This window comes from Podarcis filfolensis (genome assembly GCF_964270895.1).
Source record: "Podarcis filfolensis genome assembly, chromosome: 5".
NCBI classification, from domain to species: Eukaryota; Metazoa; Chordata; class Lepidosauria; order Squamata; family Lacertidae; genus Podarcis; species Podarcis filfolensis.
The window spans coordinates 70951319-70964611 of NC_139608.1; the positions used below are offsets into that span (position 1 = coordinate 70951319).

The following is a 13293-nucleotide window of genomic DNA, read 5'->3' on the forward strand; positions in this document are numbered from 1 at the left end:
CTGCTCTGCCTGGGCAAAGACTAAAGAAGGGAAAGGGCGCTAGTGGGCCGGGAGCCGCAGCAAGCTCTGGAAAGGGGTCGTGAGGGGAGGAGCCTTAAGAGGCAAGCAGAAGGCCGCCGTCTTTGGCAGGATGAAATACTACACACATTAAAGCAGTTAAAGGTGGGATTTAATAATGCACTCATTAAAATAAGCATCGGCTTGTAGATTGGAAGAACTCCCACTGAAATGCTTACCTGTTTTAAATACTTTAAAGCTTTACATTTCATGCAAATGTAAAGTAAAGCTGCAAAGTTTAAGCGCCACAACGCTATACATAAAAGCAGATAAAAATAGGTAGGCAACTAATTCAGCATCCTGTGCGAGTCATCTACAGATATACACGACGCCAAATAAATTGGGGCAGGCTTCAGAAGGAACGTGTTTAGGAATGCAAGTGATTTTTCATGCTGTTCTGGGTTTCCTTTTGCTTTTTAAGTAAGGTTCATAGCTCCTGTTTTGGCATCTCTATAAATATAAATCTGTAATCAAGACAGAGTGCAGTGGAAGTTAACCTCTTTTTTTCCCACTCTTAAACATAATTTTCAGGTTAAATTTGTTTGTAAAGGAGACAAAGGAAAGCACCCTTGTAGGGAAAGCACCCACAAGTCAATTCAGGTTAAGAGCCTGACGTATTTACTGGTTGTTATTGTAAACACATTTTCCATACTTGTGGACATAGCAATTCATTTCAATGCATCATTTACCTGTTTTTCAGGTTTGTTTTTTTAAAAATGGTTTCATAAAGATTATGGTATAGCTATAGTCACACTGGGTGCTTTCCAAAGGACTCATACACCCACTAAAATTGCCTTAGGGTATGTCTGTGCCAGCTGTTTTTCACTTGATTTATTCCTGAATTTGGTGTATAAATAACCTATCTTTTTCACTTCTAGCAGGACCTCAGTAAATAGATATCTGTCACCTTAATATATTACACAGACATCTCAACATACTCTTCAATGCAGATGTTGTATTTTCATTCTTTCCTAAATAATCAGAATTCCAGCATAATCCTAACCCAAGATCCGTCAGGGTAAGAGAATTCAGATTTGGTGGGCCTGGGGGTCTCTTGGCTCAGCCATGGCTGAGCTGGTTATATGCTGGCACAAGTACTTCACCCCAGCACAGCCAATGTGGAGTGCAAGTTCCCCAAAAGGGATGTTCTGGGAGTGGGGCAGGAAAATGACAGGATAAAAACCTGTCACAGGGTGTCATAAGGCAAATTCCTCTGAATTCACCCTGAACAGAGTTTGCCACTAGTAACCTAAATTGCTGTAACTTGCATTACTTTCTATAGTTAATATTGCTCTGTAACTTGCTTCTCAATTTCTACCTATTCACCCATGCCCATGCTTAGATACCTCATTCTCTCCCCTCCCTTTTCTTCTTGGTTAGTTTGGAATTGCATTCAGACAAAGGTGTTGGTTTGGGGGGGGTTTGGTCTTCTTTGTTTCCATTCTTGAATGCTAACATTCAAATAAACTGAATCATTTCTAGGCACAATGTAAACAATTATGCTGCGATTCTTTTCACAGGAATACCAATTGTTTCAATATTGCATGTACTTTTTATAAAAAGCAAAACTATGTTTCTTTTTCTTTTTCTTATGACTGAAAATTTGCAAGTGTTACAATGGTTCAGTGACTAATGTTGCAATCCTGAACATACTTGCGTAAGAGTGAGCTCCACTGAATGCAATGAGACTTTGAAATAAACATGCATGGTTCAGATGGTATTCTTACTGGGGGACGTGACCTTACTCCTAGTAAATATGTGAAGGATCGCACTGCGCAAGGCACCTAAGATCCTCAATAAATAGTATTCATTAACATATTTTTAAAAACTTTGAAAAGAAAACAGAGAACTAATAACTGTTTCAATGGGACTCATTGGGGGCCATGGAATGAAAAGGCTGGAGAGGAACCTTAGTGCCATCTAGTCCTCTGGAAAAGAGGTGGGAAGCAGTATTCTCTTCCCACAGAGACCAAACAGATGCCTATGGAGCACCCCCCTCTCCAGCAGGAGAGCACAAAAGCTCTTCCTGGTATTCATAGACATTATTTCCCTGATACTGGAGACAGCACACAGCCATCATGACGAGTAGCTATATCTTCCATCAATTTGTCTAATCCAGTTTTAAAGCCATCTAAACTGGTAGCAATACCTTGTGGTAGCAAATTGCATAGGTTGGTTATGCCCTGTGGGAAGAACTGCAACTTCGTCCTCTTCAAGAATTTGAAGCGTTTCCTCTGTTGTAAATGTGGTGCTTTTGAATGGTAGGGACTCCATCCTGTTCTGCTTCCTTGATGATCCACACTATAGCTGGTGACCAGTATGAGACACCTGTATACTGTTTTTCTGTATATAGGGTTCAGTGCACAAATATTTGCCCAAGGCCTTGTGATTAACTGTGGGACAGTTATTTTGGTACATGATGAACTAAATCAATGAAGCATTTTCCAGCAAGCCGGCTGAACTGGTCCTATTATGTTATAACTGGTGATAGATATTAATGACAGCTATTAATTGCAGTGTATGGCTTTCAGCGAGAGTGAACTCCACCTTCTAATTCTTCTTTCAAATCAATACAGAAATCCAGTCCATTCAGGGATGTTACCTTGCCCACTGCAAACTAGACTGAGGTTAGGCTGGTCTGTTCCTTATTACTGTATTTGTGGATGTTACTCTCTAAACCAGAACTTTAAGCACAGGAGGTTTTTTAAAAAAATTGATGAAGCTGGGGAAAACATAATACCCACATCTGTCAGAACTTCAAATATTAGATTTCATCATCCTGCACGTCATGCTAGTACTCTCAGTTGTAAAAAGATTGGGCAAACAGACTTGTACACAGTGTTTTGCAACTACATAGGCAAACTAATGGCAAGAATCCATTTAGATGTTGGCACTTGTTCCTCTTTGTTATTTGTTGCATCATCTTTTAAATTGCATTATGTGCCCTTTATAAATTCTTTTTAAATATATAGTTCTAAATTGTCTGGATTTGATTTTCTTATTCTCACAAGTGAGAAGGAACATACTTTGTAGCTCCATTAAATAACTGTTATAATACATATTAAAACAAATAAATGTGAACAAATCGCAACAATGCCTTATCAAATTAAATTGAATCAGGAATTACAGTTTATATCAAAGCTGTTAATTTCCAAAACTAAGACTATGGCAAAAAAATAATAATTATGCTCTGAAATTTCCCTCTTCATTTATTTTAAAAATTCCTATCATGCCTAGTTTTCCAAAGAAACTCAAGGTGGCTAACAAATCAGCAGCAAAAACAACAACAACAAACAACAACCCCCAAATTAAGCACATACCCATGGCCAAAATATTAAACTAAAAACATTTTTAACTGTTTCAAAACAACCATTAAAAAGCTAAGCTCTTTACAGGTGGAAACATGAATCATAAAGCTGGGTCCCCCCCTCCATTCTGTAAACTACAAATCCCAGAGAGCTTTGCAATTGTAAACTGTGATCAGAATTCGCTTCCACCAATAAGAGCAGGCTCATTCGAGGGTGTGCTTACAGAGTCTCGGGTGACATCTCAGTGTATAAAATCATCTGTAGAGAAGCTTCAGCATCACTGCACCTATCGGTTTTTCTCTAATCACTTTAAATAGCTTTGAACTGGTTAAAAGACGGCTTTAAGCTTTTTGTGTCTCTGTTTTCAGAAAGTGGGAAAGTGCTTGCCAGATTGAAGCAGATGGATGCAATTTTGAACTGCAGACTGGAGGACATGGAAGATTTTTACAGCTTGCTAGGCTGTGATGAATTGTCTACAGTAAGACTAGTTAATTATGATTTTACTATTTCCCTCCTTAGTTCATTACAATTTTTTTTAAAATGTTCTTTCTTTGTCAATTATTTTGATTTGGTGTATATGTGCTGTTTCTATTCTTCCATAATTTCCCCATGTTTTCTGTACATATTTTTAGCAGTTGATCTGTTTTTCTCCCCCAGTTCAGTTTTTTTGACCTATGCAACATTAAGCTGTTGAACACAATTAACTGTTCACACAGCTTTGCTTCAATAGAATAGTTTGAATTTTTTCATTACAATTGTGTAATGTAAATATGAAGCAGTTCTGAAAGTAATTATTGGAGGCTTCCAGAAAGCTATTCATTTTAATTGGTATACACCTAAGGAATTCTCTGCATTCTCTAGTTGTCCTGTGTTAACTTAAATAGTCCAGTTAATATCCAAAGCCTCAGTAGATTATGTTTGAGGTTACAGTGGCACAGAATGTAGTTACAGTTGTTCTGTTTAAAAAGATCTATGTCGACATAAGGAAACAGCAATCTGGTATTTAGTGGATTTCACTGAAATCCTTGCGGAGTTTGAAAAGATAATATCCCTTCTCACGGTAAATAAAAACTTACCGTGAGTGTGCACATTTTGGGCTTGTGGATTTCACTTGCATTTTACTAGAATTTAAGAGATCCACCAAGCAAAGCGAGGTGAAAAAAGCACAGACTAAAAGAATGCTGAGCCCAGAAATTTGCTTTGAGTACCAGAGAGGAACGGAACTGTTTCAGGCAAAAATCCACTCTCAGTTACCACAAACTTTCTTCACCTCAGTAGTTGAAGAAGGAAGAGGGGAGATTATTTTCTTGCTGCTATTGTTAAACAAGTTGAGAGTTGCAAATCCTTTCTGATCTGCAAAACACAAAGAGATCTACCAGTAGATTCAGATCTGCCTTCTGCCCACCCGCTAAAGGTTTGCTGAGATGGCTTCCAGCAAGGGGCCACTAGATTTTGCCTGCATGAAAAGTCAGCGTGGTTGATTTTTGTAATGAAAAGCTGTGTCAATGGGATAGTCATTTTGAACCACAACAAGTGGGTAGCATCCTAAGTGAAGTAAACAGAAATAACATTTTATGAAAAAGCTGTCTGCTGGCTTTGAAAGCTGATCCACTGCACAAAAGTGATTTATGTTAGGGAGACAGAGACGTTTCACATTACAAACCATGAGCAGTAGACACAAGAGATTGCTGACAGCCATGGTATTGTGTGAGTCTGCCATTTTCAACAGAACCTATGTATGTTTTAGAATTAAAGAAATCTAGATATATGGAAAATGTTTTGCACTCAAGCAGCTTTGGGATTAATTTACCATATTTACACATATAGTGGACTGCTCCCGTATATCCCAACATTGGTGGAGACTATTTCCAAGGAAATCTGACCTTGACTTCCATGGATCTTCTGTGGAATAAATGGTGCATGAACACATGCATAGACTATTTTGCTGTGTACTGAGGCTCTAGTGTCAACCTATAGCAAAAGAAGAGTTGCTTGACGCAGGTATTTGTAAGGGAAAATAAATATATTCCCATATGCACTGCTGCCTGTATCAGGTAAAGTTGGTGTAAGTGGCTGTTTCACTGTGAATACCAATTGCCAGTTTAGTAAATCTTACATTCAGTAAAATGGATAATACAAATCCATGAGTTTTACGCATGGTGCCACATACATACTTGTGTAAGAAACAAGTCATATATGAAACTTCCATAGGTATATTTTTTGCAAGAAAACAAATTCCATCCATTCTTCAATTGTTTGTCTAGGTTGAACAAATTCTTTCAGAATTTAAGGTTCGAGCCCTCGAATGTCATCCTGACAAGCATCCTGGAAACCCTCAAGCTGGTATGTGGTTTTTCCTTTTCTCTCTCAAAATGAAACAGGTGACGTTACACAGAACAGTGGATTCAGGATTTTGAGAGCCGTTGGCCAAGCACCCCCTAACCCTGACAAAGGAGTGGGGTGCAAATCAAAAATTCCAAAACATGCTCCCTTTCCTGCCATCTTGTGAAAGGTGAGACTGGTCAGCCTGCTGTGGAAGTTCACCCCCAGGCTCTACAAGTACCTGGGCCCTAGCAAATGCGCAGCCTTGTCACTTGCTGGCACTGGCTACGATAGAAGAAGGCACAAGTACCCTCAATTTCCTGCCTAATACTTTGCCCTATTTATATATATGCAGCACACTTTGTTTTATTTTTATTTGTGTGGCACACTTCCTTTTCAGCAGCAAGTTGAACTATATTGCCCTAATGCTTATACAAACATTGATTCTGGAGGAAAATCATAGCTACTCTATTCTTTAGTGCAGTTGTTTGGCAACGTAGGTTTAATAGGGTGGCTTACAAAATCAAATGCTTCACTTCCCTTTTTTGAAACAAATTACGGTCCAGCTTTCTTTCTCCAAATGATCTACAGCTAAAGAAAAGCATTAAGCAAACAGATGGGGCTTTATGAAGTTGCAACCCTGTTAACTTGTGCACTTATTTTTTGAACAAGCAATAGTCATAAGAGACTATGCAAACTCAGGGTGTTTAATGTTGTATTGATTTATTTGCATTTCAATAATTTTTTACACATTTTGGGTTTTATCCAATGTTAATCCTACACATAGTGGACCCATTGAAGTTGTAGATGTGACTCATTTAGATTCATTAGTTCCAAGAGGTCTAAGCTCAGTAGGACTTAGCTGGATTGTTTTAAATATTAAAATTGTATTTGGCAGTGCATTGTTTCTGGACCTGTGCAGAGTAATCATTTGGGAATAACTAAGATGTGGAAAGGGGGTAATGGGATTCTGTTTGTGTTAAATGTGGTTAACTCCTTTCATGCCCACTGTTTATCCACACCAAATTGTCCCCAAGGGAAACATATTTTGAACCTCATGGAGGAAATGTTGCTATAAGGGACATTTTGGAGTAAAAATAAGGTAGAGTACCTGCCTTCCCACTTAATCACTCAAAATCTCTTTCCAAAGCAATTTTTGCTTTCTAAAATGGTGTTGGGTCACTGCTAACACATATTTCCATGTAATATGTAGTTAAAAAATCAGGGGCAAATGGCAAAATTGTATATTATGCAAATAAGAATGAGGAGTTGTTGGTTTTCCACATACAAAAAATAAATAAATCATGTTTATGGATCTAGTGAATGTATATTTATTTTTCATATGATTTACGTCATTACTAGATGTTAAAATACTAACTGCCTTGTCCCTTTTATCTAAATTGCTTCCTGTAGAAGAATTATCAGCTTGCCAATCAGGGGTGGGGGAGAAACATAACTGGAAAACTAAACTGCATGACGTTTTGTTTGTGTTTGCCAGTGCCTGTTAGCATTTTAATTCAGTGCCTTTCAAAAGATCTATCTAGTATAGTAAACTGGCATAAATGAATATAATAATAACCATATAATAGAAAGGTGACTCATAGATAAAATATAAATCTCCATAACCTTTACACAGATGGTTACTAAGGATGCGGACTTGTGTTTCTATTATAGTATGGAAACTTTTATATCCACTGGAAAAAATGAGATCACCCTAATACGATCGGGAAGTTTTTGTTTTGTAGTAGACCTAATATGTGCATATCACTGCTCCCATGATGCTCTTGGAACTATCTGTTCTGTTTCACTTGTATATACCTGGTTGCCTTTGATGACTAATTCTTTTTTAGTCATCGTGATTGCATTTGAAATCTTCAAAATCAAACTAAAGGCTCTTCCAGGTGACATATTTATTGGGTATTCATCCTGATTTGCTTGCGCAATCCTTTTGTGGAGTTAGACTATATTTATTGAGCATTGGTTCTGATTTGCTTGTGGGGTGTTTGAACACTTTCCTATAATCATTCCACACCTTTCAATATATGTCTCCTGTCACTTACCAAACTGCAATAAGTCTGATTTTTTAGAAAAAGAATAAGTGAATTTGTCATGCTAAGGAGACAGCGTGCTTTAATAATTTTAAACTGTACAGTACAAACCTACATTTTAATAATGCACTTGAATCCCTTCTGCAAAATATTGACAGTGGATATATCTTTCACACTGAGTGATATCCAACAAAGGATTATTGTTATTATTATTGCAATTATTTTATTTATTGCCTTCTAAATCACTGACTGAAGGTCATTTACACATAAAATAATTAAAAGCAGAAAAAGCAACACATACATTTCAGTAAAATTTTCATAAACCTTTCTTCTGTCTCTGATTTGTAGTGGAGAATTTTCAGAAGCTACAGCAAGCTAAAGAAATCCTCACCAATGAAGAGAGCCGATCTCGCTATGATTACTGGCGGAGAAGCAAGATTACCATCCCGTTCCAGCAGTGGGAGGCTCTGAGCAACTCAGTCAAAACTGTTAGTTTTGGTTTATGCATCTATAATTCTTGGGGAATAGAAAAAAAGAGGCCATTCTGTGGGTGGGGAAGTTCTCTGCTAGCTAGCATTGTTCAGCAATGGGAATGGGAATCGGTGAGGATATCATTCATCCTTGAGCAAGCATGTGTAGCTGTGTTACAACTCACAAATGCCACTGATTTCTTTGTTTTTGTCTAGTCAATGCACTGGGCTGTCAGAGGTAAAAAAGAGCCAATGCTGGAAGCTCCCGATTTAAATCTTAATGATAAGATGGCTGACAATTTCCCCCAGAAATCTGAAAACAACAATCATGAACTGTTAGATGACCAAAAGGGGCTAGAAGACTTTGACCCCACTACTGGGAAGCTGCTGTCACCAAAGAGCCCTGATTCCCCAGGTAAATAGTTTGCGGTACCAGTGCTAGACACAGAAAAAAATCCAGATAATTGGGGCTGGCACCAGATAAGTGAAATATGCAGCCTTCTTTTATTCTCGGGGGTGGGGTTTGTCCTCATGTGGGTTTGCATGAATATCAGGTATGCTGCACATGTCTTTCTGAGTCCTGCACTTCATACTTCTCATGTTTCAGCTGGGGCTAGCTCACATGTGCATGAGTGTCCCTTGAAGACTGCAGGATCCAGTGCTAACGTGGTGTATGAGTGTGAGATTGCAGGTCAAACATCACAGATGGAGCTTCCCTATCATCTCAAACACAGTATAGCAGGCCACACATTCAGATGGAATTTTCAAATGATTTTGAAGAAGAGCAGAATAGCTTTTGTTAACAGTACAGTAACAAATGCTGAAAAATCAAGTGATGAGCATGCGTGGATGAACTAGTGCAGAATAGGAATAAGGGCAGGAAACTTCCTCGAACCTTTATCTCTGAAAGACAGCTGGTGGGAGAGACAAAGTACCATAAAAATTGGGGATACTAATCCTAGGGAGAGTGGGAGCCAGTGCTGCTGATTTACTGGCCCAAAATATATGTATGGACAAAGAAACCCAACAATTAGGCAAGCGTAGCTCTTTAAACCTCAAAGTGGCTTTACCATGCAGGTTCTCTTTGGGATACATTGTGATGCTGGTTTCTTATTATTGTGTGTGTATGCAGGGTCCTGAGCCAATCCAGGACTAGGTTTAGTTGTGTGCACAGCTTGAATGCACCCCCCTCCACCAAGTTACCTAAGCTTCATCGACAGTTTTTGGCCTTTCCTAAATGAATGGATAAGCAGGGAGTTGGTGGTTTTTGTATTAAAGGAGTTTTACTTTATTAAACCCAAAGAACCATTTCCTCTCTACTAGCTGATTCTTTTCTTCTCTCTCTCTCTCTCTCTCTCTCTCTCTCTCTCAATTCCCCCCACCCCCACCCCCTTACAGGATTTTCCGATCCAAACTGTTGGCATTTGCGCTTTCGCTGGTCTGGTGACACCCCATCTGAACTCTTGCGGAAGTTTAGAAACTATGAAATATGAAGCAGAAGACCAAATACCATGCAGAAGACCAAATATATGTTGAACACCGTGTTCACCATTTCAGTATTTTGCATATGTTCATAAAGGAGTCTCTTTGAATATTATTTAACTAGGTAGTTTTGTACTATTGATGCCACAATTTTCCATGCAAAATACCATGTATAGTTTGCTTGGTTTTTTGTTTGTTTTTAAAATGTTGGCAGGTACTTTCCTTTTATTCATTATTAGCATAAGTAATATGTGAATACAGTTTACCGCTTTTTCCAACATTCATACTTAATGTATATGTGAGCTGTTTCCTATCATTATTGATAGTTGGGAAAAGCACATGTTACTCAATGTCCTTGATCCCTTATATCTTTCTGCCCTTATTTCCTGCTATAATCCTTCAAACAGCCTTTAGCCCTTTAACCCTACCACACTCAGCCAACCAAAGGTATCCTGTAATCTTCCTATTTTCTCTTGCCACCAGCCACTGATACCTGGTTCCCTCTCTCTCCCGATTAACTTTCTCATGCTACCACTCAGTATCATTTCAAAACCCACCTTTCCTGGGATATAACCCTTTGAGTCTTTATCACCCACATAAAAAACAGCATCTACTCATATTTAGTTTTTGTTGTCCTACCATCTGAGGGACAAACTACATGTTAATTTGGATAACCTAACATAGAATAATAGAATTGTAGAGTTGCAAGGGAGCTCAAGGGTCATCTAGTCCAACCCCCTGCAATGCAGGGATCTTTATGCCCGGTGTGGGCATAAATCTTCATGCTCGAACCCACAATCCTGAGATTAAGAGTCTCATACTCTACCGACAGAGCTATCTTTAAATTTTTCTTTTTATAAAAGTAGTTTCAGGACCCCCCCCCTCAATGTTTGCTATGGTGCATCAGGAAGGGCTCTAATATTTTCACCCTATCACTTCTTTCTCTTTCTTTCTTTCTTTCTTTCTCTCTCTCTCTCTCTCTCTCTCTCTCTCACACACACACACACACACTTTATGTTGGGATCTCCAATGTAGCACATATTTTCCTTTCCCTCATTTGCTTCCTCGTTGCCAAAATTTAGAACAGAAGCTTGTTGTGGCTATTACCTGCCTTTTTCTTCCTTCCTTCCTGTTTTGCTTGTAATACTCTGTAAACGTCATGTACAGTACATTGATGGCACTACAGTATATAAATAAATAATATTATTATTATAACATAATTGTAACTCATAGTTAACAGTTGAAGACTGACCTGTCTTATATGCAGCTATATGTTATTTCTCAGATGTTTTGTTCTTGCTCTTCTGTGGACTCACATGTAGTATAGCAGGCATCCCCAAACTCAGACTCCAGATGTTTTGGGACTACAACTCCCTAGCTAACAGGACCAGTTGTCAGGGATGGTGATGGGAATTGTAGTCCCAAAACATCTGGAGGGCCGAGTTTGGGGGTGCCTGTAGTATAGTATTCTGTGCTCACCTTCCTCTCTACAATGTTCACTGAAATCGTTCAACCAGCAGTGCAGGCACCTTGTCAGTTTGTGTCCATTAGATGATAAGAACTATACTTTCCTGTTTGACTTCTCCTCTCATGCACCTTGAAAAAGTAGCATGAGAACCATGGGATCCAGAATGGCGGGATCCTGGTTCCTTTTCTCAGACAAAGATGGCGTTGGCTCTTGTTAAGGTGGCTTGAGCCATGTTTAGCATGGTTGCCACCAGTTTCAGTATCTTTGGCACACTGCACCACTGCTGCGTTAATACTTTTGGTGGCACTATCCTTCTGCTAAGATACTGAAGGGATATTATCTTTCTGCTAATAACGGTGTAAATAAATATTACACGTGGGCAGTGAATATTTCCCTTCCTTGCACCAGAAGCTCTGCTTTGGGAATTTCTACTAGACACAATTTCAACATTTTAAGCACTTATTTGAAGCTGTAAGCACCAGACCCTTCCTTTAAAAAGAAAGACCTGTGCCTGGTACCAATCTTTTGGGATGCAGAAAGCAAAGCTATTTGTATACATGAGTTTAGCGTGGCACCGGCCCATTGTCAGTCATTTAAAATTTCAGCTTGAAATGGTTTTGTGTGCCTGAACCATAGCCTATTGTATATTATTAAAACTGTATTGACATCTTGCATCGAACACAAAAGGTGATGTGTAGTCTGATCTGTTTCTTTTCTTGTATGTTCTGTTCCCTTTATATTAATAAATTATTTTGAAGTTGAGTATAAAAGTTGCCTATTCCTTTTTGTTTTATTTTCCCCCTTCTCTCTGTTTAACCATTTGAGTAAATCACAAGACAGAGAAGTACTGTGGGAAAGCAGACAATTCCACAAAAAATAATAATAATAAAAATCATATAGTCAGGGAACATTTTCCAAGTTTTGAGGATATTTTAGATTTATTTGTTTGAGTGGCTAAGGAAATCATTTTTCTAGTATCTCCAGAAACCAAATCGGCCTCTGCCTAGGTGATTCACTTTAGCTTGGCTCAAGGGAATGGAGTAACTCCTTTGTTATTAAAGGTTGGAACTTTTTAGCTTAGAAAAATGGTGTGCAAGGGTGGGGCATGATAGAGGTGTATAAAATTGGGCATGATGGAATAAGTGAATAAAGAGGGTTCTCTTTCTCTCGCCCTCCTCTGATAATACTAAAACCCATAGCCATCCAGTGAAGCTGCTTGTTGGAAGATTCAGAACAGACAAAAGGAATTGCCTATCACAAGATGTGGTAATAGTCACCAACTCGGATGACAGTGGGTGAATAAAATCATATAGGAAGATTTGTTCAGTGAAATAACCCAGTCCCAGACCATACTGTTATGAGCTCGGGGTGCCAGCCCCCTACATTCCTGTAAGTAAGTGCTTGAATTTAATCAAGCGTCCTGAACTCCTGGATTCAGCAAGGGTTGAAATACAAGCCAGGCTAGTTTCCTGATGAGGTAATTGCCTGGGATGATGAGCCATTAAGAAAACAAGGGAAAGGTGATATTAAGAAAGCAAGGAGAGGGGGGCTTTGTGCCAATGGTATATGAGTTGGTTCCCCTTCTCTAGCTCTTAGATAGGACAAAGTCAGATTTGAGTTCCCTATGAGGGAAAGATGGCAGGATGGAAAAGGCAGAGGCAGAGCACAATGCTTGATTTCTGTTTGAATCCAGGGCAGCAGCTATGGGAGAAACAAGACTCTTCTAGGCTGTGAACCCCTCCATTCTAGGCTCAGGTTGTATATATGTGTAAATAAACCACATATCATAAAGGCACCACAGTCTCTGCTGTGCCTTATTTCCAAATGGAAACATGAATCCTGAATAAGGCACCTGGAACTCCCTGGAATCTTGCACTGCTTGGAGATTTGGAGTGGTGTGTGACAATACTTTATAGGTAATAAACAACACCTTAAACTGAGCTGGGAAATGCATTGGAAGCCATTCTTAGGCATAAGATACATTACATGGTAAAACTACATTACATTACATGGTAGAACTCCTAGAGAAGGACTGTTTTTAGCAGTAGAGTACATGATTTGAATGTAGAAGATTCCCGATTCAATCTTTGGCATCTCTAGTTAAACAGGATAGGTAGTAGGATGGTAAATACATTTTC

General features: G+C 38.8%; 1 protein-coding gene and 1 long non-coding RNA gene across 2 annotated transcripts; one reads left to right on the forward strand and one right to left on the reverse strand.

Moving 5' to 3' along the window:
* The first annotated feature begins 1824 nt into the window (after positions 1 to 1824).
* Positions 1825 to 9802, forward strand: DNAJC12 (DnaJ heat shock protein family (Hsp40) member C12). The gene is made up of 5 exons (XM_083614531.1): positions 1825 to 3843; positions 5630 to 5708; positions 8084 to 8223; positions 8422 to 8620; positions 9604 to 9802. The coding sequence occupies exons 1-5, from the start codon at positions 3766 to 3768 to the stop codon at positions 9696 to 9698; spliced, it is 591 nt and encodes a 196-aa protein (XP_083470657.1). The 5' UTR covers positions 1825 to 3765; the 3' UTR covers positions 9699 to 9802.
* Positions 9803 to 9890: 88 nt separating this feature from the next.
* LOC310762874 lies at positions 9891 to 12129 on the reverse strand. Its single transcript, XR_014548258.1, has 2 exons — positions 11531 to 12129; positions 9891 to 11216 (listed from the first exon to the last, which is right to left on the reverse strand). It is a non-coding gene; the product is annotated as an uncharacterized lncRNA (long non-coding RNA).
* Between the last annotated feature and the right edge of the window lie 1164 nt (positions 12130 to 13293).

Bases quoted from the DNA above. Each gene is read 5' to 3' on its own strand.
- DNAJC12 (XM_083614531.1), top strand. From the start codon at position 3,766: ATGGATGCAATTTTGAACTGCAGACTGGAGGACATGGAAGATTTTTAC. The intron at 8,224-8,421 runs GTTAGTTTTGGT...GTTTTTGTCTAG, and splicing joins TGAGCAACTCAGTCAAAACT to TCAATGCACTGGGCTGTCAG. The intron at 8,621-9,603 runs GTAAATAGTTTG...ACCCCCTTACAG, and splicing joins AAAGAGCCCTGATTCCCCAG to GATTTTCCGATCCAAACTGT.